The sequence below is a fragment of the Petaurus breviceps genome, unplaced genomic scaffold, assembly GCF_028583685.1.
Source record: "Petaurus breviceps papuanus isolate PSGF00001 unplaced genomic scaffold, PetGlider_PUasm1.0 189, whole genome shotgun sequence".
Lineage (NCBI taxonomy): Eukaryota > Metazoa > Chordata > Mammalia > Diprotodontia > Petauridae > Petaurus > Petaurus breviceps.
Window position 1 is genome coordinate 3,193,747 of NW_027185809.1, and position 25,392 is coordinate 3,219,138.

The 25,392-nt window shown below is 38.1% G+C and overlaps 1 protein-coding gene across 1 annotated transcript in view; it reads left to right on the forward strand.

The window, feature by feature from the left end:
- The window catches only part of MEIKIN (meiotic kinetochore factor), a 133,688-nt gene that overhangs the window by 62,363 nt on the left and 45,933 nt on the right, over positions 1-25,392 (forward strand). The window contains exons 8-9 of the mRNA XM_069091671.1: positions 10,152-10,251; positions 25,128-25,219. Coding sequence (XP_068947772.1) covers positions 10,152-10,251; positions 25,128-25,219 — 192 coding nt within the window. The remainder of the gene's footprint in view (positions 1-10,151; positions 10,252-25,127; positions 25,220-25,392) is intronic.

Consider the following 25,392-nt stretch of genomic DNA (forward strand, 5'->3'; position numbering starts at 1 on the left):
TCTGAGCAGTTTTAATTTATTAGGGAAATTGGTGGGCCCTAAGCACTTGGATGGAGACAAGATTCTTCTCTGTAGTCTAGGATCCCTTTACCATAGGGGTGGGGGTGGCTTCTTTTATAGCAATTGAGGGAATGCCAAAAATAGCTTGAGATGGTACAGTTCTACAGTTAGTCAATTCCAAAAGGGGGAAATTATATGATTGGTCAAGGGAAAGAAGTGAAACTCCATGTTTGGTTAATGGAAGGAACTTCCATATTTGACTAAGGAAGGAACTCCCATATTTGATTAAAGGAGACATCACCCAAATACTGCTGTTTTGTCAGTGACTAGGCAACAGGATTCTGGGACTTTCCACAAACATGTTATGAACATCAGGCACAAAAGGAAATAGTAAATGGGGAAACTGGTTTTCTGGAAACATTCACAGAAGTGGGGAGGGCAGTAGTGCAACATGTCAATTGTAGACCTGTCTCTAACACAGATTAATGCAAACCTAAATAACAAACTACAAATCTATGTGGTGTCGATCTGCCTTATAAATCACTTAAAAGTAGCAAGAGCATCAGGACATGGATATTATCATCAACACAGAGTGGGTGAATTAATGCAAACTTACATAATTCTTACCTTAATTCAAATTGATTCTGTTCTATTTATCTTATAGGCAACCACTAACACACATAAATTACAATGATCAAATTAGAGGTATCAAAATTATTCTCACAGAGAGGATAAGAGCAATAAGAATATAGAGAAAGTGTATAGAAGAAGGTCCAAGGTAGAGCGCTCAAAAATAAACTTGTTCAGAGAGTTTCAGTTGAAAAATGAAGTCAAAAGCCATATTATAGAATCTTAGAAGTGAATGGGAGTTAAGGAGATAGAGACAGTGGATATAGAGAGTCTTTTTTTAGGAGTATATTTGAACAAAAAGTGCCATCATTAAGATTTTTATGCACATGACTCCTTTTCCTTTTTCTTTTGACTTTTTCAGAGTGGTATCACTGGGTAAAAGAGTCACAAACAACAGTTTATTAATTTTTTTTGAAAGGGTACTCTGTAACTTTCCAGAATGACTGGACTATTCCATTGCTGCGTCATTAATGCATGTGTGTCTGCTTTTTAATCAGGTTTATAAATTTAATTAGTCTGTTTTTTTTAATCAGCTTTTAGTTTTATTTATTATTTCCATGGACCTTTTTTCAGTTAATCTATTTTCCCCTAATTTTTAATATCCCCTTTTTTGTGCTTCTTTTAGGTTTGTTTATTGGTTGTCTTTTTTTTTTTTTTTGCCTTTTGGAGGGCAATTTTGGGGTTAAGTAACTTGCCCAAGGTTACACGGCTAGTATTTTTTTTGTGTGTGGGTGTTAAGTGTCTCAGGCTGGAACCGAACTCGGGTCCTCCCGACTCCAGGGCCAGCACTTTACTCACTGCGCCACCTAGCCGCCCCTTATATTGGTTGTCTTTCAAATTTTTAAAACTGATCATTCAGTTCATTAATTTCCTTTTCTGTTTTGTTTATGTATTTTTAGGAATATAATGTTGCCCCTAAGGACTGCTTTAGCTGTATCCCAGAAATCTTGTCATGTTGTTTCATCATTATAAAATTCTTTTATGTTAATACTGTTTCTATGATTTGTTCTTTAACCTAATATTTGTTTAAAATTTCATGGGTAAATTTCTATTTAAGTCTATGTATTTTTTGTCTGTTCCCTGAATTGATTACTATTTTTATTGCTCCATAAAGGATGTGTTTACTATATCTATCTTTTCACATTTATTTGCCTTAGTACAGGGACAGTTTTGGTAAACGTTCCACACGGTGGTGATAAAAACATAAATTCCATAGCCATTTCATTTAGAAGACACCTTAAGTTTTCAACTCAAGTTTATACAGCAATTTTTAAATTTTATTTAAAATTTTTGAATATTAAATATTTAAAATTTAAATTTTAAAATTCTATATTTTCACTTTTATCTTTTTGTTAGATTTATCTGAAATAGGGATGTTAACATCTCTTACCATTATTTTATTAGTCTATGTCTTTTTGTAATTCAGTTAACTGTTTTCTTTTTTAATTTAGATGTCAAGGCATTTGGAGTATAAAATTTAATATTCATATTGGATTATTATCTGTGATTCTTTTAAGAATAATATAGTTTCCTTTTTAATCTCTCTTTTATGTTGTAAATTTTTGTTTCTGTTTGTTTTTTTAAATAGCATGATGTCACCTTTTGCTTTTTTAGATTCGCCTAATATATAGTAAATTTTGTTTGACTCACTCATTTCTTATTCTGTGAATGACTTTGTTTTTCAAGTGTGCTTCTTGTATGAACATATCATGGGGATTTGTTTTCTCATCTAATTTATCACTCTTTCCACCTTATTGAATTATTTCATCCATTTGCATTTAAATTTATGAAAGTGCATTTTATATTTTCCTCCATTTGTCTCTTATTTTTTCCAAATTAGGATCTTTCTCTCATACTCTTTAAAAATAATATCTTGTCTCTTTAGTTATTTTAACTTATTCTACTATATTTCAACCCTTTTCCCACTGGTTCTCTACTCCTTAGCCTTAAGCACCTTCTCACTACTACTTGTTACCTTTTTCCTTGGTTTCGGAGTTTTGCTTAATTTATTGGTTTTTTTTCTTTTTATCTAGTTATTTAATTCTCCTTACTTTTTTCTCTCAGATAACTAGTCAAGTAAATTGCCCTTTCTTGTATTCTCTTTCAGGTTAATTGTTTATTGGATTTTTTAATTCCATTTTTGTAACTTTTTCTTGATTTTTCTTTCCCCCATCCTCTTCATTATTTATCTTCCCTTTCTGTCTATGCTAAACTTTTATTATTTGATTCATGCTCCTTGTACTTTTGATTTATTGCTTCTTTAGTCTGTGTATTTCTCATTTAATTAAAGTTTCTAAGGTATGTATATTGAGTTCCTTCTCCTAAACAGTTTCTCTCTTATTGCCGTAGAGATCTTGCTGATGTCACCATGCTTCTGTTGTGTCCCATTTTTAGAAACACAAATTCTGCCAGTGACAGAGGATAAAAGAGTATTGCCCCGCGGTAGCGATTTTCCTGTGTTCCCGCCTCCTTCGTCACCCTATGATAATTTTCCCCCACTTGTCATGAAATCTCGTTAAATTCATGCACTTCTGCTCTTCTGGTTTTTATTTGACCCCAGAAGCTCTGATTTACTTTATCATGAAGCTTGATGAGTGGTCTTTCCAAGAACCAAATCTCTGAAGATCACACCCATTATAAGGTTTCCATCTTCTACTATAAAATATCTTTCTCTATCTGTTGGAGTTTTCTTTAGTGGGACCCCCTCCTACCACTTCATCCCGATTTCCTTCTTTCTTTCCCCCTTTTCAATTCCAATCTTTGATTGCTTACCAGTTCTTTTATAGTCCTGTCTTCTTCCTGAGAAAACACAAGCATTGCAATGGTGGTAGGTGAGGGAGAAGGGTGCTGAGTAATTGAAGTAGGATTTTGAACTAACCTTCTCTGCCAACAATTCATTGTGTTGTTTTTACCTTCTTAAGGCTCTCTATTTATTAGACCATGATGACAATTAAAATTGCTTTATCTCTCATACATAATTCCTGTTTTAGAAAGATTTGAGGTATTCTAAGGATCAGAAAAAGTATCTAGTCTGCATCTTCTTGATCATATCACCTGGAAATTTACCTTATCAATAAAATTTACTTTTTCTTTCAGTTTTTAAAATTTGTATTTTTGTATTTAGTTGTAGGGTTTTTTAAATTTGTTGTTTTTTTAGAGTTTTTTTTTAATGGTGTATCCCATCCATTGATTTGTTCTTTTTTCTGTTATAGATTCAGGGGTTTATAAAAGTAAGGAATGCAATTTTCATTTGCTTTAAAACCAGGCAGAGTCTTAAAGTGTTTCTCAGTTTTAAGTAAAAGCAGCAGTAGTTCAAGTGTGTCATTTTTTTTTCAGTGAGCCTCACATTTATTAGTCTGCATATACTGCTATATCACTTTATGATGTCATAGTGTAGAAATTTGCACCCTCTCAGCTGAGGACCTTGCTTCATACTTCATAGGAAAAGTGAAGCCATTCACCAAAAGTTCTTTCTTCTCTCTTTGTATCACATCAGTCAAACATTTTTCCTCATTAACTTCTCCTTCACCTCTCTTTCAAATGAAGAGTTAGCCCTCCTTTTTAAGGCAAATTCTTCTGGATGATCCTATCATCCTATCCCCCTCCTCTCTTCACTAGCAGATTGCTACAACTATTATTCCCACTTTTTCTAGTCTTGTTTACTATCTGCTTCTTCATTTCCTACAAACCACACCCATATCTATCTCTTGTTAAAAAATCTTCACTTGATCTGACCATCCCTGCTACCTAACATCTTATATCTCTCCTCCCCTTCTTAGGTAAATTATTTGAGACAGTCACCTATACTGTTTGCCTTTATATTTCTTCTGTAAAATTTTTCTTCCTAGTTACCTGTTTCCCAACTAATTTTAACTGCGCTGGTTTTGTGTATGCAAAAAGATTTTAATTTTCTAAAATTAAACCATTTTATTTTCTGTGATTCTCTTTAAGCCTTGTTTGGTCATGAACATTTCTCCTCTCAATAGTTTTTTTTTGTTTGTTTGTTTTTTTGATTTTTGGAGGGGGGAAGGCAGAGCAGTTAGGGTTAAGTGACTTGCATGAGAATAGGACTAGTGTTTGAGGTCGGATTTGAACTGAGGTCTTCCTAACTCCAGGGCCGGTGCTGTATTCACTGCACCACCTAGCCTCCCCTTTTTAAGTTTTTAAATCTGTTTTTCTTCTTTGTTTTTTAATTTGTTTGTAACATGACCTTTTTCATCTAAATATATATATATATATATATATATATATTCACATAGCTTACTGTGTTATATGATATGAAATATTGGTCTAAATCTTCTGCTATATAATTTCCCTAGTAGCTTGGGGGTTTATCAAACACTCTAGTACCACCACTATATTGTAATTTCTTCTAGGTCTTATGTATCTAGGATGTTACATTGATCGGTTTCCCTATTTTTTAACCAGACCAAATAGTTTTTAATGATTACTTCTTTTTAGAATAGTTGGAGATCAGGGGCGGCCAGGTAGCACAGCGAGTAAGAGCACCAGCTCCAGTATTGGGATGACCTGGATCAAATCCAGGCTCAGATACTCAGCACCACACCCAGAAATAACTGGCCGTGTAACCTTGAGCAAGTTACTTAACCCTGACTGCTTTAAAAAAAAAATTGTAAAAAAAAAAAAAAAGAATAGTTGGAGATCTGACTCTGTTAGGTTTAAAGGATTTCCCCAATTTTTCATTATTTTTCTTGAAATTCTTGACATTATATTCCTGTAGATGTAATTTATTATTATTTTTTCTAGTTCTGTAAAGTAACCTTTTGGTGTTTTATTTGTATAGCACTAAATAAGTACAACAAGGCAACTCTGTGGTTTTTATTAGATTGGCATCCAGTTACCCATGGATAATTAATATTTCTCCATTATTTAGAGCTACTTTTATTTCTTTAAAGAATGTTTAGTGTTCATATTGTTGTTGTAAACAATTAAATTCTGATTGAAGAAGATGGTAAGTTGAGTAATAGCTGTTTGCACAAGGTGGTAAAGCAGCTGAAAAAGTAAGCATTTTAGAGAGTGAGCAAGCTGGAAATGAAGGGAGAGAGACTGAGACACCTCAAGAAATGGGAAAACTGGCCAGGATTTATCAATCAGGAAACATGTCTCAGGATAGGGTCCTCCTAAGATAGACAAGGATGCTGAGGAGGTGGAGCAGTCCATAGAGAAAATGAGCTGGGAAGGAAATAAGCATGGACCCTGGGGCCCATGGAGACCTCCTCATCAATCAGAAGAGGAGCCCAGAGTGTTCTTTTTTAATTTATTTATACATGCACACACTCACGCACACAGTGCATACATGCACATACACTTATGCATGTATACATAAACATATATGTATATGGTAGTGGGGCTTTTTTTTTTGGTTTGGGTTTTATCCCTTATAGCAAACAAACTCATCTGGCTACAATGATAAGAAAAATAGAGGATTTCTGACAAGCACTGCATCATCAGAGACAGACAGGTTTAAGGTAAGTTTAAGATGGACCAAATGGTAGTAATCCCATAGATTATTGAATCTGTGCCATAATAATTTTTGAATTTCACCAGATTTTACAAATATATTTTAAACTGAAGTATTTTCAATATAATGAAGCTAAAGTAGAGTGCATCACCCTTGTAGAGATCTCGAAGTTCATGCTGCACTAGAAAGTGATTCATTCTTTTGATTGGTATGTTTTTATCCAACTTTCGATGACAAGTTATGTGACACAAAGCTGTTATACAAAGTACCTGATGGAGAATTAAATCTAATAGAAGTGTACAGAAAACATTGAAATGCTCCAACCATTCCCTATTCATCCTTAAAAAATAAAAGTCACTCAGTGAACATTTATTAAATGCTTACAGTATGTTTGCCAGGCAATGTGCTAAGTACTTGGCCAAAAAAAGAAGGTAAAAACAGGGGTCCTATTCTCATGGAAGTCACTTTCTAATGAGAGAGTCCCCATACAAGTAACTGTGTACATAAAGGATGTATACAGTATAACTAGATGGTCCTCCCCAAAATGCTATAATGGTCTGTCCTATAGCATGCTGACTCTTGCTACTATAATGAGGCATGCTCTGGGTATGAGACGGGCCCTGGCCTATATCTTTAAAGCCCCTCTGAACCAGTGGGGAATAGAATATCCACAAAACTCAAAGATTATATCAGTTCCAAGGTCTAATTCACACTTCCAACACTGAATATACCGTTGACCCTAGAATTTCGCAGTGGAAAACTCTTGATGACTTATACAGAGTAGCATACATTTGTTGAATCGAAGGAGGCAGATAAGGTTAGGAATGACTGAAAAATACATCTGTATTCCAATTTAATCCAGTGTTCATGGGAGTGTTCTTGGTTAAACTGATACATAGGTAGTCCTCAAAACAATCTGTCCTGTTTGGTAAACTGAGGGTAGTGCTCTTCAAACTGGGAAATCTCCCAGACCAGCTGTGGGTGAGTAGAAGTGTCTTGAGTGTACTGTCATAAAGGCCTGTGCTTCCAGCCTACAATTTAGGGGTTCAGACCAGGTTTTGACACTCAACAAAGTTGTATTTGTTGACAAACCAGTGTCTTTTTGACTTACTAGTTCTGTATCACATTCCACATTGGCCATATGTGGGATGTTCTGGCAAGTACCAGATGGTATTACATTGCATTCATCACAATACCTTGGCATGCATTAGACCATATTCTCACCTATAAATTTCTAAAACAGGTGGGACTTTTTAGTTAAGTGTAGCATATTTAACAATCACAACACTTAAGCAGAAAGTAGATGAAAAAGGGCACGTAATGAAATGGAATATTGAATGTTAATGAAATTGGAAAGTGGAGAAAATTAGAAGCCAGGCAACTTGTATGGTAGTCTAAGAGTGAGAGATGATGACGTCCTGAGAAGTGTGGTGGTTTTTATAGGCATTAAAAATGAAAGTGGTGCAAGAACTGTTTGGGGGAGGGGGCATAATTTTTTTTCTTCCTTATTCAATGAGGGGTGTAAGGATAAGGATGCCCCTACATTGTGGAATGGATGAACAAAGCACTGTATATCATAGAATACTAGAGTACTCTAAGAAATGATGAAAAGGACCAATTCAGAGAAAACTGGAAAGACAGTGAAGTGACGTAATGCAGAAGCATGATTTATATAATAACAACAACACCATAAAGACAAATCTAAGGATATAATAAGCAACCACAATTCCAAAGGACCAGTGATGGAGCATGCTACCCATCTCGGGAGATGAGGTACTTAGGGTGCAGAGATATACATTTTTGGACATGGCCATTATGAAAGTTTATTTCTCTTGACTACACAGTTTTATGGGCAGGGGAGAGGTGGAATTATTAAAATTACTTTGGCCGCTTTGTTCAGGATGGATTGGGGTAGAGAAAAATTTGAGGCAAGGGAGTACAAGGGGCTGCTGCCAAAATCGAATTAAGAAGTCAGGAGAGGGGGGCTCACTTTGAGAAGTGTTCTGTGATTTGATCTGGATTCTGGGAAGCCGTTGTTGAGAGCCCCCCCTCAGCTCTGAAAAACCCAGATGTTGATTTGGTATGGATGTAACGGTTGCACAGTTTGGAAAGCTGTCTACTTGATCTGTTTCTGTCTTCATAATTCTGTCTGTATATTCTGAAGTTCGGGGTGCTAACCTTTTTCCCCTGAACTAGGTAAACAATACATATTTGACTAATTAAAGTAAGCTTGTTAACCCATAAAAAAAAAAAAAAAGAAGTAAGGAGAGCCTGAACTTGGTTGATGGTTGTGGGAGTAGAGACAGGATAAATGTCAAAAGGTTTTGTGGTAGTACAGAGAACAAGATTTGGATACTGATTTGAATTGTATGGAAAGTGAGAATGAGAATTTAAAGATGATGCTGAGTAAACCCAGGTGACTGGAAGAATGGATTTGCCCACAATACAAATAGGGAAGTTCTGAAGAAGAGCAGGCTTGGGATCTGCGATGTCGATCACAACCCTTCCGGAATTACTCACCCTGTGAGACTGACTGTCTCATCCAAGACAAAAGGGGTCATGAGACTTGGGCCTCTTACTCTATTCATCACTCTCTCAGAATGTAGAGTTTGCCTTCCGCACTTGCTGCATTGATGATCAACATGACAGGATGGGGATAGATTTATAGATTAAGGAATTTCCTCAGGAACACCTGGGCAGCTGCTGCTGCGTGTGTCCAGCTAGGGAATTAGGATACAACAGTCCTGAAAAGCAGACACCTGGCACAGAAAGAGAGAGCTTGGCAGAGTTACAGGAAAGTGAAGAGGCAAAGGAAAGTGTGTGCCTTTATTGCACAGTACTCCATGATTGACCTTTGTGGGGCAGGGTTGTGCTGCTGCTTGTCATCCCAGTTGTTAATTGTTTTGTCTTACACAACTTGGGTCAGGCCTTGGCCCCAAATTTGTAGATCAATGGTATGACACAGTAAAAAAAATTTTAACTTTGATAATGATTACTTTGCAGTACTTGCATTTTTACCACTCTAGACCTTTCTGAAACTAGCCAAATTGGGTGATGTCCTTAGAGTCATCTCACCTACTTTTCTCTGCCTGTCTACTCTTTAGTAGTAGCTACCCTTTGGCTATCTAAAATTCTTTTTTTTTTACAGTCTACCATATTGAAATGCCACCTAAGTGCCCAGGTACTTTAAATTTAAATTTCCATACTACTTCTGAACAGAACTTTCTTTCTGTTGGTGATCTCAGCTATTAAGGCAGCAATCTGATAGCTTAGACTAATACAGAAATAATTGAAGTGAGTTTAGCCCTCCTCTTCCAAGCATATTTACATTTTGAAAGCACCTTTTAACACAAGTCAATTTTCATTTGATAAATTATGTCTGAGATGTCATTCTAAGCAAAAGGGACCTGCCGTAATGATGGCTCCTAAGTATAGCATAAAGAAGGTTAGATTCAGTCAGGAAAAACATAGGTTTGAATCCTATGTAGCATTGAAGTCATTGAACTTCTCTTAGCCTCAGTTTCCTCATTTGCTAATTTTTTAATAATAACATTTGTGCTGCTTTGCCTAACAAAGTTGTGTGTCAGATTCTATAATTCATTTATAGTTGTGTGTGACCTTTAAAGGCTATAGAAGGTAACTCTTCTTTATGATTACTACTACCCTTTTCTCCCACCATTCCCATCCCTAACACATACATGCTCAGTCAGATCAGAAACGTGGCCTCTTAGGCCTGAAGAGTTACTGATTCTAAGTGTAGGAAATATCTGGAACGTATAACTTAATATTCAAGGGATTGATCTTCCTCAGATATAGAGTTACTTGATGAAATGAACAGACAATGGAGTTCAAAATTGTCCAGTATTTGATTCTAAGTAGAACTTATTTATGTTATAACCACATTAAACTATTCATTTTCTCTGTTTCTAATTTCTTTGTATGCAAGCTTGGGAAGAACATTTATTTTGTAGTAGAACTAAAGCAACTTAAAGAAATAAAGCATCTGGGGTAACCCATGCTGTATTTTTTTCTTTTTCAGCCTCAATGCATTACATCTAAAATGTGCTACAGTATTAAATCATCACCAAGAAATAGATGCACAAAGATACCATGTTGCTGTCCTGGAGGAGCATCTAAAGGTAATAGAATCAAGGTAGAACACTTTTTAAAAATGGTATAATGTTTTTCACAGTAAACAAAGATGAGGCTGACTTCTTCCTGTTAAGGCATCATTTATTTCATCTGGCATGTATTAATATGAAGCTACTATGTGCACAGCATTCTCCCATATTCTTAGAAAAGTACAAAGATAAGTAGTGGTCTAAATCAGGGATAGGGAACCTGCAGCCTCAAGGCTGCATGTGACCTTTCAGGTCCTTGGGTGTGGCCTTTTGACTGAGTCCAAGTTTTATAGAACAAATCCTTTTATTAACTACAGAACTACACTGAATCAGTTGGTGAAGGCCATTGGAGTGTCTCATCAGTAAGACTGATGTCAGAGAGTTTCTAGTTAGGAAAAGGCCCTTCCATTGGCCAAAATTGATGATTTTTAGATTTAAAAACTATGATATCTACAATCATAGACATAGTGTTCCTCATGAAAATCACTACACTGCCTTGTTTGTGTTATAACCACATTGAACTATTCATTTTTTCTGTTTCTAATTTCTTTGTATGCAAGCTTGGGAAGAATATTTTGTAGTAGAACTAAAGCAACTTAAGGTCAGGCAGGCAAAAAAAATTATAAATAGCAAATGACTGTCCATTATCTGCCATATTATGCTTTTAGTGTTTATTTTCATGCATCGATTTTGAAGATCTTGAGGCGGTATCCTAGCATTGAGCCTGTACTGTCATGATTGGAATTGGGGGAAGTATTGTCAAGTGATATGCAAACTGGTGGTCCATGAAACTTGACACTATAAGATGGAACAGATGTGTTTCTGTTTAACATATCTCTTCTGGGGATGATAAATAAGTATATTTATTACCAAAAAGAGTCAGTTCATGTTTGTCTTTTACTGAAGAGATAAATACATGTTATTTTTACTGTATTTATTGTTATATATTTAGATGATATTTTACATATTTTTATAATTAACTATTTCTATATTACTTTAAATAGTAATGGTATTCTTTTATTGGCTGATGAATTGTAGTCTGAAGATCTGCTTTTGTTTTCTTACCACATTATTGTTTCTTCCTCATTCATTGTTCCATAATTTCTTTGATTTTTTAAATGTTTGTCAGAATCAGGATCAGTAAAAAAGCACCATGATAGGCTATGAATTTTGACATTAGTCAGCAGACAATAGGGAGCTCTTGGAGAGATTTGTCTAGAGGAACAACAGAAACATAAGCAGAGACATCACCTTGCCAACGAAGCCTAACTGGTCAAAACTGTGGTTTTCCCAGTAGCAATATATGGCTGTGACAATTAGATTGCAAGGAAAGCTGAGTGCTGTGGAATTGATATTTTTGAACTACGGTGCTGGAGAAGACTTTTGAGAGCCCCTTGGACAGTAAGGGAATGAATTCAATCAATACTTCCAGAAATTAACTCTGACTAGTCACTGGAATGTCAAATACAGAAGCTGATGCTTAAGGGGACAGCAGAGGATGAGTTGGATAAATAGTGTAACAGAAGCAATAAACATGAGTTTAGACAGACTTCAGGAGATAGTAGAAGATAGAAGGGCCTTGCATACTCTGGTCCAGGAGTCACTAAGAATCATAGAAAACTAAACAATAACAACAAACAGCTTAATCCGATTTTCAGAGATCAAAGTTACACATGTTTTTAGAATGAACTGAAGAGAGTAGAGATTGGAGGAGGGAAGCTTGATGGAAAACTATGGCAATAGGCTAGATGTGTAGTAATGAGAGCCTTTGCTAGGGTGATGGCAGTGAAAGTAGAAATCAATCTGTTAGTCAACATGGATTTACTAAGTGCCTGCTGCACTTCGGCCAAAGCGATATGTGTTGGAAGTCTAAGTATGAAGAGTGAAACAATCTCTGCTTACAAAGAACTGACATTCTAATGGGGAGAAAAGAACATAGAAAAATATGAATGAATGAATGAACAAAGTGTATGTTAAATACTTTGTGAAAAGCACTGTGCTAACCATTAGGAATACAAATAAAATAAGTACAACAATTCCTGCTAATAAGGAGTTCACATTTCTCATGGGTGGAGACAACTTACATGGAAATTTAATAAATATTAAGTTAATAAATACATAGACACTGTCATTAAATGAGGAAGGGGAAGGGAATACACATTTATGTAATGCTTTTGTGTGCTAGGCATTGTGCTAAATGCTTTTACAAACATTATCTCATTTTATTCTCACAACAACCCTTACAAGTAGGTGCTGTTATTATCCTCATTCTTACAGTTGAGGAAACTGAGGCAAATAGAGGTTAAATGAGTTGCCCAGGGTCACACAACTAGGAAATGTATTGATTGAACTAATTAAGAAAAAACAGAGGACCTAGAATTGGGTTATTTCTATTCTTTATTTTTTTTGTAATAAGGCACAATTTTTATTGCAACGTGGCCAATTTTGTGGGGGTGGGGAATTTTTTCTCAAAAAACAATGTTCCATTTAAGGCTTTTTTCATACAATAATTGCCATTATAACATTATTCAAAATACCTTTAGCGCTGCAAGACTCATATGGTAAACATTTAGTTCCTACTCCTGTAGTGTACATTCAATAGAAAATAAAAAGGCATTAACAGCTACATTTAAGATTATATATACACAACAGGAATGAACACTGAGGTACCATAATAATTTGATGACAGTTATGACAACTTAATTGGCATTCCTTTTTGAAAGGGACAACACGTAAAAGGAGACAATCACATATGTGTATGTATGTTTATATGTGTATATGCATGTGTGTATACATATATATGAATATATACGCACTGCCATGTCACAATAGGTATGCTAAAGGCAGGTTAGGTGTACAAAGCACAAGAACTTCAGAATCAAGCACAACTCTAAGTAATACTGAATGAAGTTTAGCATCTGACCAGGGATCATACTTTCTTTTTTTTTTTTCAAATGCTTTATTAACTTCTAATTTACATCATTCATTTCCACCAGATTTCGAGTTATAATTTTTCTCCCCATTTTTCCCCCACCAACCACCCCAAAATAGCAGTCCCACAGGATATCCCCTCCTCCAATCTTCTCTCTCCCATATCTTCTCCCATACCCCTTTCGACTTTTCCAGTGGATCTCTATGCCCCAGTGCCTGTATATCTTATTTCTCAATTACATGTAAAAGAGTATTAATAATATATATATATATATACACATACAGACATATACATATATATGTATGTGTGTGTATAAGTATTTGATTTTAAAACTTTGAATTCCAGATTCATTCCCTTCCTCCCTTGTCACCCACCATTACTGGGAAGATAAGCAGTTCAATATAGGTTGTACATGTGTGGCTAATGCAAAACAATAACATAGTAGATATATTGTAAAAGACTGACTATATTCCTTCCCTCCTATCCCACCTCCCGTTTGCTCTATTCTCTACTTTGATCCCATCCTTTTTCAAAAGTGGATGCTTCCAACTTCCCTTCCCCCCAGCCTGCCCTCCCTTCCATCATCCCCTCTCTCATTCCCTTCCCCCCCTACTCTCCTGGAGGGTGAGATACCCTATTTAGTGTGTATTTCATTCCCTCCTCAAGCCAAATTCAATGGGAATAAGGTTGACCCATTCCCTTTTGCCTTCGTATTCTTCCCCTCCATTGTAACCATTTTCCCTTGCCTCTTCTATATGAAATAGTTTACCCCATTCTGTCTCTCCCATCTCTTTTCATTATATTCCTCTCCCACCTCTTAATTTCACCTTTTAAGTATCATCCCTTCCTGTTAAATTGGTCCTGTGCCCTCTATCTATGTATACCTGTAAACATATATACACACATTCACATATGTATTCATATGCCCATATACCCTCATATATAGACATATATGTCTATATCTATATCTATCTATCTATATATATATATTTCTATTCCCTTCAACTACTGAGAAAAGTTTCATCAGTTACAATGATCATTTTTCCATGTAGGAATGTTAATAGTTCAACTTTGATAAGTTCCTTATGATTTCTTTTCCCTGTTTACCTTCTCATGCTTCTCGTATCTGAATGTGAAATTTTCTATTCAACTCTGGTTTTTTCATCAAGAATGCTTGAAAGTCCTCTATTCCAATGAATGACAAACAATATTTTCCCCTGAAACATGATACTCAGTTTTGCTGGGTAGGTGATTCTTGGTTTTAATCCCAGCTCCTTTGACCTCTGGAATATCATATTCCAAGCCCTTCCATCCCTCAGTGTAGAAGCTGCCAGATCCTGGGTTATCCTGATTGTGTTTCCACAATATTCAAACTGTTTCTTCCTGGCTGCTTTTAATATTCTCTCCTTGATCTGGGAATTCTGGAACCTGGCTATGATATTCCTAGGAGTTTTCTTTTTGGGATCTTTTTCAGGAGGTGATCAGTGGATTCTTTAAACCTCTATTTTGCCCTCTGGTTTTAAAACATCAGGGCAGTTTTCTTTGAGAACTTCCTGGAGGATGATTTCTAGGTTCTTTCTTTGATCATGGCTTTCAGGTAGTCCAATAATTTTTAAGTTATCTCTCCTGGATCTATTTTCCAGGTCAGTGGTTTTTCCCATGGGATATTTCACATTGCCTTCTATTCTTTCATTTGTTTGGATCTGTTTAGCAGCATCTTGATTTCTCATAAAGTCATTACTTCCATTTGCTCCAATCTAATTCTGAAGCAATGATTTTCCTCAGTGAGCTTTTGAGATTCTTTTTCCATCTGGCAAATTGGGCTTTTTAAGGCATTCTTCCCCTCATTGCCTTTTTGAGCCTCTTTTGCCATTTGAGTTAGTCTGGTTTTTTTTTTCCTCCACTTCTCTTATCTGCTTCTTAAGGTCCTCTATGGCCTGTAACCAGCTCGTATTTTCCTTTGAAGCTTTTGGTGCAGGAGTTCTGACTTCACTGTCTTCCTCCTGTTCCATGCTTTGCTCCTTTTTGCTCCAAAATAGGAATCTAACCTTGGAATCTTCTGTCTGCTGTTTCCTTTGCCTGGTCATGTTGTCCTTCAGTCACTTGACCCCTGGGCTTTTTGCCACAGTAGGACTCTGCCACAAGAAGGGAGCTTTCATTCCAAATGCTGGGGTTTTCTCAGCTGCTGGAGGTATTAGATGGGTATTCTCTCTGAGGTCTCCACACTCTCTGGCAAGCTGGACACACACCCCAGGATCTCCACCCTAGACTGCAATCCAGATCCAAGCAGGTTAAAGCAAGAGCGATTACCCCTCAGACTGCTGCTTGGTCCCCCTACAGTCTGTAGGCCAGGAGCTGAAGCTGCCACGTGGCTCTCCCACTTACTGGGTCCCAAAGTCCAGATTGCACTGACCTCTCACTTTGTCCTTCGCATCTATGTGTTGATAAATCTGGAAATGGCCACAGCTGCTGCTTATCTGGAGTCTCTCTGGCCTGTGTCTGGTCAGGCCCGCCATGTCGCTAAAGCCTTGGTGTGGGGCTGGGCTCAGCTCCTAGAGCACTGCACTGGCCGATTCCTGCCGGCCTGCCGGGCTGTTCTCAGTGGGAGGTTAGTTTCTCTGTGTCATTTTGTGGGTTCTGCAGCTCCAGAGTTTGTTTAGAGTCCCCTTTTTACATGGATTGGGGAAGGTGGAAGTCGGAGCAATGGGGAGGTCCTGCTTCTACTCTGCCATCTTTACTCTACCTCCCAGGGATCATACTTTCAAGGTCAGTTAGCTTAACCCTTTGCAGTTTTCTAAGCTATTCATATTGACTACCATATTCATCTTAGTTCTGCAAGGGATGCATATAATACCATTTGTTTTGGCTAAAGTGTGATGTGAAAACATTCCTCAGGTTCTACATAAAACTAGCAGGATGAAACAGTCTAATGTTAATCATTGGTAGGCTGCTTAAATTACTGACTTCTCTATGTCTTCTGGGAAGGTATGGTAAGGGACAAAAACCTAACACTATTCCAACTGGTATAGTTGCAGAAATGGAAGCTACTTCCAGATGGCACTTCACTGTCATTTTATAAAGGTCTTCCTTCAAGTGAAATTACTACATTGCCTCCCAGTTTCTCTCCAAGCGTTGAATAATCCTTAATATCATCCAAGCCATTTTTTTGCCACTCGTGTTTAATACCTGTAAATTTCTTTTTAATGGCATCTTTAGAACTAGCACAAATCAGGGGCAGCCAGGTGGCTCAGCGAGTAAGAGCACTGGCTCCAGTGTCGGGATGACCTGGATCAAATCTGGGCTCAGACACTCAGCACCACACCCAGAAATAACTGGCCGTGTAACCTTGAGCAAGTTACTTAACCCCGATTGCTTAAAAAAAAAAAAAAAAGAACTAGCACAAATCACCTTGCTTTTTAAAGGTGCACAATCAGGAGCCCAGAATATTACAATTATGTCTTCTTTCTTAGCCTCTGTCTCACATGTAGCATCATACAAAGCATATCGGCAATCATTCAGAGGTAGCAACTTCTCAAAAGATGTATAGGGGTCCTCTACAGTATCACCAATGTCACCCACCAAGATCTGCTTTGTTCCTCTACAATTATTTGGGTTTTTTTGTCATCACTTAAACAGAAGAGAATTTCTTTCTTTCTTTCTCCTCTTATGTAGAAGATTGCCTTACTTTCCTGTAATTAAAAACTCTAATTACTTCATCATTCACAGTTACTCCAGAAGCCATGGTTCTGGGGACGGTAAAGGCTGTGGCAGTGGATCCTTCCTCAGTGGCACTAGAGGAGGAGGAGGAGCAGAGGGAGGAAGCAGAGGGAGGAATCCGGTGTTAAGAAGGAAAAGGGAAGGGACAGTAATATGGAGTACATGAGTTTAGAAAATAAATAAGGGAATGGTTACTATCGTTCCTAACTGGAGTACACAACAAGAGCATACAAACATGGAGGAAGATATGGAGGGAGTCAACATTAGTTAGGTTTAGAAATATAATCAGTTCTCCTACAAATGCTTATTTTGAAAATATGAACTTGTTCAACATGATTGATTTATTAGGGATCGATTCGCGTGATTTTGTCTGAAAAACAGAACACAGAAAACTGCACCTACTTGAATAGAGCTGAATAAGAATATACAAATCACAAAGGCACACACCTTCAACATCTTCCAGCTACCTCATGTCATCCTACAAGATTATATTTCTTTATTCTTCTGCATTTGTGAATACTCATCCAACATCCTAAATATGTCTAAGTGTAATATTTATTATATATCTTCTGGTGCAATAGGAAATGTGGGCAAAGGAGGGCTGGTTCACACCCACAAACCACCCCAGTCCCTTGGCCCCACACATGTACTTCCTCCATGGTTGAGTCCCCCACAGCTATGGATTTTGACAGCTAAGCCAAGCCATTTTCAGGGCTGCTCATCCACCTTTGGTGTCACCTGTCACCTTTTACCTTTGGCTTCAAGAAGCCATAGCATATGCAGTGGCCACACCCTGGTAAACCATTTCAGTAGACTGACCTAGCCAAATTGATGATAACCAACAGCCCTCAAACCTGTGAGTGAGTTAAGGAGGGATCTACCCGAAGCATGTGAAGATGTCTCCCAGTGGAATGGGCAGGTATGAACAGTTTGCTCTAACAGTTCATGAAGATGGTGGAAGCAGGCTCTTTGGAGTGCTCAGGGCTTGATAAGATATTGAGAATGTGTACTGGGCCATCACCAGTCATCTTGATTTTTGTCTTGCCAATAGAGACTCTGCAAGAGAGAGTGAGGCCGGTAGTTTTGAACAACTCTGCCTTAGTTAAATCCAGTTCGTGTGTAAATCAAAAGACATCTCCCGTACCTTTTTACTAACCTCGAAGTCCTGTGGTGACAGGCAAGTGATGGAGCAGCAGGTGTGCAAATAGTGGAATCTATAGTCACCACCCTCTACAAAGATAGCTGTAATGCCGTGCACAGAAGCTTTCCAGAAGAATGCTACTGTGAATAGCTTTTAAGATTACACAGTATAATGATCACTCTGTTTATTCCATGACAAAAGCAAAACATCCACAGAAAATTAAGGTACAGCATTCACAATATTACAACTTATCACAGAAAATCACAGTATAATATTCACAACATAGTCTCAAAGTAAAATAGTCACTCTTAAGTTAACTCAATCAGTCACTTATCAGTAGTCTTAAAGTACACAGTCAAAGTCTTCCACTCTAAGAGGCAAAGTCTTGATTAACTCAGTCACTTATCAGTCATAGTATCTCAAAGTACTTAATGTACAATCAGTCACTTATTCAGCAAAGTCTTACTAAGTATCATACAAAACCCTCCATCCCTTAGGTCACTAGTAAACTATACTTCCATAATTACTCAATACCCAAGGAGAGGTCTTTTCATCCTGACTTGGGGCCTGTTCTCAGATTCGCTAGATCCCCTTCCATGGTCCCAGATTCTACCTGGATTCACCAGACTGTCACCTGTGCTCCTGGCTCCAGCTCGTGGCTCTGGCCTCCTGGCTCTGGGTTCCTGGGCTCCTGGCTCTAGGCTCTGGGCTCCTATTCAGAAGAAGCTCCACCACCATAAGTTTTCAGGAAATTCTGGCTCAGTTCTCCATTCTTCTGTAGCTGCTCTGCCACCAGATCTTAGTCTCAAGAAAATTCTGACTGTGCCTCTCTGGGGCTTTTCCTTATATACACACAGCCTGTTTCAGCCAACCCCTTCCTGTTACATCAGTAACAGGAGACAGGAGTTCATACCTTCTGTTTCCCCAACTGGAGGCTTGATTAGTTACTAAGTGCTAAATACCTGCTACTTTTGCCAACACAAAGGGATCTTCAAACTCAAAATTACACATTACCATTACAACAGCCCAGGTCAGAGGGTTGTCTACTAACTGGACTGAAATAGCAGTGGGATTCAGCAGCCCCCCTGGGTTTCTGTGCAGCCCTTTTAAAGGACCACATTGCTCACCTCCTGGCATGAAGAAGACACTAGACAAGGTGCCCTAAAAACTATCTGCTTCACCCAACCTAACCCTCGCCTGCTTAGCCACAGCAGGTGGGGATCTAAAGACTGGGGAAAAAATATGCAAAAACTTTTACAAAGATGATTCCACTCAGCATTGATACATAAAATATGCACGCACTTATGGATAATGCAAAATCCAGTAGACTTGAAAGATAACAACTTTTGTTGTGAGAACTTAGATTTCACATCCAAATAGCACCCTGAGTGAAATAAGGCTGCAAATGACTTTGATCTACCAAAGAGCTGGATATACGTTTTTCTGGAGGAGCCACAGTGATGCAGAGCACCATGAATATAGCGTATTTTTCACAATCAAATATAATCTAGTCAACAAGTTTTTATGCCTTTTAAGAGTAGTGAATGACAGATTCCTGACAACGTGGTTGCCACTTGCAGGAAAGCACTGTACCACCATCATCAGTGTGTATACTCCCACTATGATGAACCCTGATGAGGTTTAACAAAAATTAGGAAAAACTGGAGATCCTCATCAGCGTGCCCAAAAGAGGACAAGCTTGTGTGATAGTAATGGCAATTAAAGATTCCCCTGTATTGGCTTGGTTTTCAAATTGATTGTGTTAAAACCCAGAGCTTGTTAATCCCACCTGTGGGATGAACTTGTTGATGTGAAAAGAGAGTCCTGAACTGGGAGGAGCTGGTGATGTAGATTTGGAGAGACAAGAGAGAGGCAGAAGAACTTTTTGGAAGCAGCACCTCGTGGAGGCAGAGAGAGAGACTGAGAAGGATTGCTGGGGCCACTTTGAATCGCCCTGGACTTTTGAGACCTGCCCCCTGAGCTGCCAAGGACTGAGGAGACATGGCTGTTTTGCTGGTACTTTGTCTGTCTGTTTTGATGTTGTTTTGCCAGATTTGTCCACTGGTGAAAGACAGTCCTTTTGTTGAAGAAGTCCTGGAACCTGGCTGTTGCCTAAGAAGCCCTGAGACTGTCCTGCAGACAGAGAGTGAATACTGTCCACTGGTGAAGGACAGTGCTGTTGTTGCAGGGGTCTGGAGACTGTCCTGCAGACAGAGTGAATACTGTCCACTGGTGAAGGGCAGTGCTGTTGTTGCAGGGGTCTGGGAACCTTTCTGTTGGTTCAGAAGCCCTGAAGAAGGATTTTCTTGTTGTATGTTTACAGAAATCCTGGGAGAGGGTTTTGCTAATGTTTTCAGGGGTTCTAGGACTGTTCTACAGGCAGAGGATGAATTAATGAAGAGACTGGCAATGTATCTTGTGGCCTTGCTAAGCCTTGTCTCCCCAGGAACTAAGATTGCTGAGAACTTGCCTCCTGTCAAGATGAAGAAAAGACCTCCATTTGGGTATTAAGTGCTGTGCTTAAACTTGATGTAACTCTGGGGTAGATTCAGTTGGGATCCAGGGGTGGGGAACTTTTGACCTTTTTGTGTTCTGTGGTTGAACAAATGAATGTACTTTACTCATGTTTGGAAACTAATCTCCATTTGAGAAGAGGGACTTTGTGGTGGACCAAATGAAGGTACAGCCTAGGGGTGGAGAAGTATTTAGACCAGGGACTTTGTAATTGATTGAATGATTGGAAGGTCCTGGGGTGGGGTAGTACTTGGAGATTATTTAATCACACTTAGTAAATGCTGTATTTGGAATGATGTCATGTTTTGACCTTCTCTGTTCTTGGTTGGTCACTGAATAAAATGGAGAGCACCTATGCTGGTATTCTGAACCTTGGGAAGTTGCCTTTCCTTGGTGTTACAGTACAGCTTGTGTTCTGAATGACTTTAAAGCCGGAGTAGGCACAGACTGTCAGACATGCCAGATAGTCCTTGGGAAGAATGGAGTCAGAAACAGCAATACTAATTAATGGTCACTTACTACTGAAGACTTGTGTGTCCCATGACCTCATTGATAACACTGACTTCTGTTAACCTAAATGCAATAAAATGTGCACCAAACACCAGCATATAATAGACTATGACATTTTAAGAAGAGAGAGACAGGATGTGAGAGTATCGAAGACAATACGTGGCACAGAATGCTGGACTGATCATAGACTTATCCTATTCAAGCTAACATTGGCATTCTATAAAAGTGGTGGCCCCACGGCAAGACAACTGCCTGAAGACTTAGTGTCAGTAGATTAGAGTACTTTTCCCAGCATGAACAGTTTCTTGCTAACTTGGAGAGAAAGCTGAACCAACACATTGTTGACCAACAGTGGAACAGAAAAAGGAGTGGGAAGCTTTCAGAAATTTGGTGTACAATACCACATTTACTCATCTAGGCTGAATTACTAATAAATGTCAGAGTTGGTTTGATGAAAATAATAGGGAAATTGAGAAACTGCTAAACAAAACACAAGCAATCCCCAGGATTTACCAGCAGGAGAGATTGCCTGTCTTTAAGAGGCAGTATTTAACACCATCAAAAATAAAATTTAAGTGAAGCTTATAGATATACAGTATTCTTGATTCAGGAAGAAAGCAGATGATATTCAGTTTTACACTGATAGTAATAATCCAAAGATCTGTTATGATACCTTGGAGACTATTTATGGTCTCAAGACCTATGACGCATCTCAACTACTTAATGCTGATGGATCCACATTGATTAGTGACAAGGACATTATCCTGGAGAGATGGGCTGAACACTTCCATAGTGTTCTTAACAGACCATCATAAATCAATGTTGAAGCCACTGACCATATGTATACCTCAGGTTGAAGTCATTCCCTTTTTAGCCAAATTTCATACTGAAGAAGAGGTTTTGAATGCCATTAGGCTCTGCTTGCATGATGTTTTCAGTGATGTTGTCAGTCACCTTCAATAAGGATGAAAATGGCATCAGTCAACTAGCACATTGGTGGTAAATTATTTAATTTGAAAAAGCTACAAGCCAGGACTAAAGTGGAGGGAAGGTTTGTGCATGAGCTACAAAGATGTATGCTATCTTCTAAAAGGGAACTTTAAAGGATAAACATTTCTAAGTACCACATGGCACCTTTGCAAAAATAGATCATATGCTATGGCAGGGAGAAATTACATATATAAAAGAGATGAAATAATAAGCTCTTTACAGATCAAAATGCAACAGAAATAGTAAACAGTATAAAGATCACAAGTAAAAAATACAGACCTAAATGGATATTTAATAATAGAATCATGGCCCATGAGTGGGTCAATTAAGAACTTTGTGAAAGATAATATTTTTGATGAGTTAATATACCGAAATTTCTGGGATGTAGCTGAAGAAATTTTCAGTGAAAAATTTATATTCCCTAAAAATATACCTTAACAAAGTAGGGGGAAAGAGGATTAATGAACTTCATTTGAAGTTTTAAAAAAATAGAAACCCAACAGATAATTCCGAAATAAGACAAACAGGAGAAAATTACAATTGGTAAAGAGATGGATAACTTAGAAACTATGAAGAGTAATGAACTAGTAAACAGAATTCAAAGACCGGTTCTTGGAAAGGACAAAAAAAGGGTAAAACATTTTAGAAAAATCAAATTACAAAATAAAAAGTAGCAAATGAGCCAGGTGAAATTGCAATTTACAGAGAAGAAATTTTTTTAAAATTTAAAAACTACTACATAAGGTAATGAAAAATAATTGATGAATTAAAAGAAGATTCCCTCCTCTGACACTGCCACCACCCTAGGGCAGGCCCTCAGCATTTCATGCCATGATTATTGTAAAAAGCCTGCTAACAGGTCTTACTACATACTCCAATCCACCATCCATTCAGCTAGTGTTATGTTTAAAAATTAAGGTAAACAGAGTCAGTGATCTGAACATGATCAATTTATTAGTTAGGTTAGAAGTAACCCATAAATTTGGGTTAATGACCTTTCTCAATGACCAAAGACCTCTAGGTAGGGCTTACCAGACTCATCCCTTGATATCTGGTTGGTGAGGGGGGAAAATCATTCAGAGTCTCTGATAAGGGGCTAATAAGAAGTTATAGGCAACAAAAACATACAGCAATATCCTTCAAATCACTATATGACTTTTAGCTCAAAGGGCCATTTGCATTAGGCTATCCTCATTGGTGAAGACTGATTGCTTGGTGCTCCGTGCCTCTTTGAAGGGTAGAACTGGTGAGAATTGGAGAGAAGAGAAATTTTGTTCTTCTTACTCCCAGCTTGAAGGGAGGGAAGGATTCTGGGAAGAAGCCAACATGAGCCAAGTGTTAGCATCTCTACATGTCGCCTTTTTCCCACTATGTCTCTATTGTCTGCAGTACTCCTATGTATACTTTCTGTGAGTTGCCTTTTGCTATGACTTGGATCAGTGAGTTTCTTTGCTATTCGCTATGTATGTTCATTATGTAATTTGTATTTGAATGGAAAGGGGTCAAGCCTTATATAGAGAGCTTGGGGTCCCCCTACTCCCAATAGTGAGAGAGTGATCAGAAGTTGGATTGAACTTAATCATGTCCCCAGTACTAACTATTTAAGGGAACATAAAGGTATAATTCTAGCCCAGTACCCCTTTTCTCTGAGAACAGAATGGCTGCTGACCCCAAGCTCATGTTTCCCCTCCTGGCAGGAATAAAAGTCTTCCTTAGAGAAGGGTGAGGGGAGAAGAGGTTAGAGATACTGTTGTGCCTTTCTTCAAGAGACACAACTACATCCCTGTGCTACAGATGGGGGGCTTGTCACACATGGGCCTTGCATGGGACCTCTTTACATCCATATTTGCTGAATTTAATACTATTTCTCATAAATACCTGTGATCAGTCTTATCCTTATGTTGCCTCTTGTCCCCTTGTTTTTATCATGAGGGCACAGTTACATACATCTAGAGTTATCTCCCCTAGCACAGGACTGAGATCTCAACCACCAATCTATTTGTACTCTTGCTGGGGGCATAAACACAAGCCATTAAAACTGTACCAGCAAGTACAAAATCACTACAGAATCTGCCTATAGACGTGAGCCTAAAAGTGACTAAATATTACACAGAATAACACTCTTCCTTTTTGCCGCTGGCTGACTGTATCTGCTGCTTGGTGTGGTTTTCTGGCTATGGCTATGTCTCTGTCTCTTGGATAGATTTATTCTCCCTCTTTGTCTAGATCTCTCACTTTAGTGCCTACTTTCAGTGCTCTGGCCCAGTTCTGAGTATTTTCAGACAGCCTCACTAGCTCTTTCTAATGCTGCCACTTTTTTTAATTTATATATCGAGATTTTGCCTTTCCTGCCCTTTTCCTTTCATTCTCTCCTCTCCCACTATTCCCCTTTCCCTTTCCCTATCTCTTTCTCTTCCTGGGTTTACCTATACCTGGATGATACCATTACTAGTATAATCCTCAGTACTCACTCCCCCCCACCCTACAAAAAATAATAATAAATCTTGAAACCCTTGGATTTCAGCTCTGGGATGTCAGGCTATGATAGATGAACTTGTCCTTATCTTGCCCAGAACCAGGCCTCCCTTCCACTTCTAAACCATATACGCGGCATGCTGCCTCCCTGCTCTCCCCCCTTTCCAGCCTCCCTTTCTTTATTATCTTTCTGTTTTAGAATGTAAGCTCCTTGAGAACAGATGGTTTCTTGATGACTTATATTTGTATCCCCAGCACTTAGCACAATGCTTGACACTTAATAAATATTCTACGCATTTCTTCAAAATAGAAAAATTGTGGTACAACATGAATTAGGTGATTTTGTGGATTTTGGTTTTTGTAGATTTTGTTCATGCCTGTGAACAAAACGGTAAATCTAGGTTAATGGCATGGAAGTCAGACAATCAGATTGTTTGTTTGTTTGTTTTTACTTTTCAGTGAGTTGTTTGGTGCCACTTGGTGAAAATGTCATCATGCAGTTTTGTATTCAGGCCATTTTTTATGACAAAAAAATGTTTTGTATACTCAATTTTAAACTGGAAAGTTCCTGAGAACTGTTCTGGAGTAATTTTCTGTTCTCTCTCTTTCCCATAGATATGGTCAAGAAGCAAGGGGGTAAGGAGAAATTAAAAACTGAGAAGGCGGTGGGCCCAGTGGAAGGGACAAGCAACCAGTGGCGAGAGGAGGTGAGGAATCAAGAGCTCAAGTAGAGAGGGTTGACGCTGCCAAGGTGAAGGAGATTCCTATGACACTGGAACAGAGCGGGAGAGACTAGGAGTTGGGGTGACAGTGAAGTGACTTGAAACATAAAATTGAAAAGGACCTTGCAAAATTTGAAATCATAAAAAAAACATTGAAT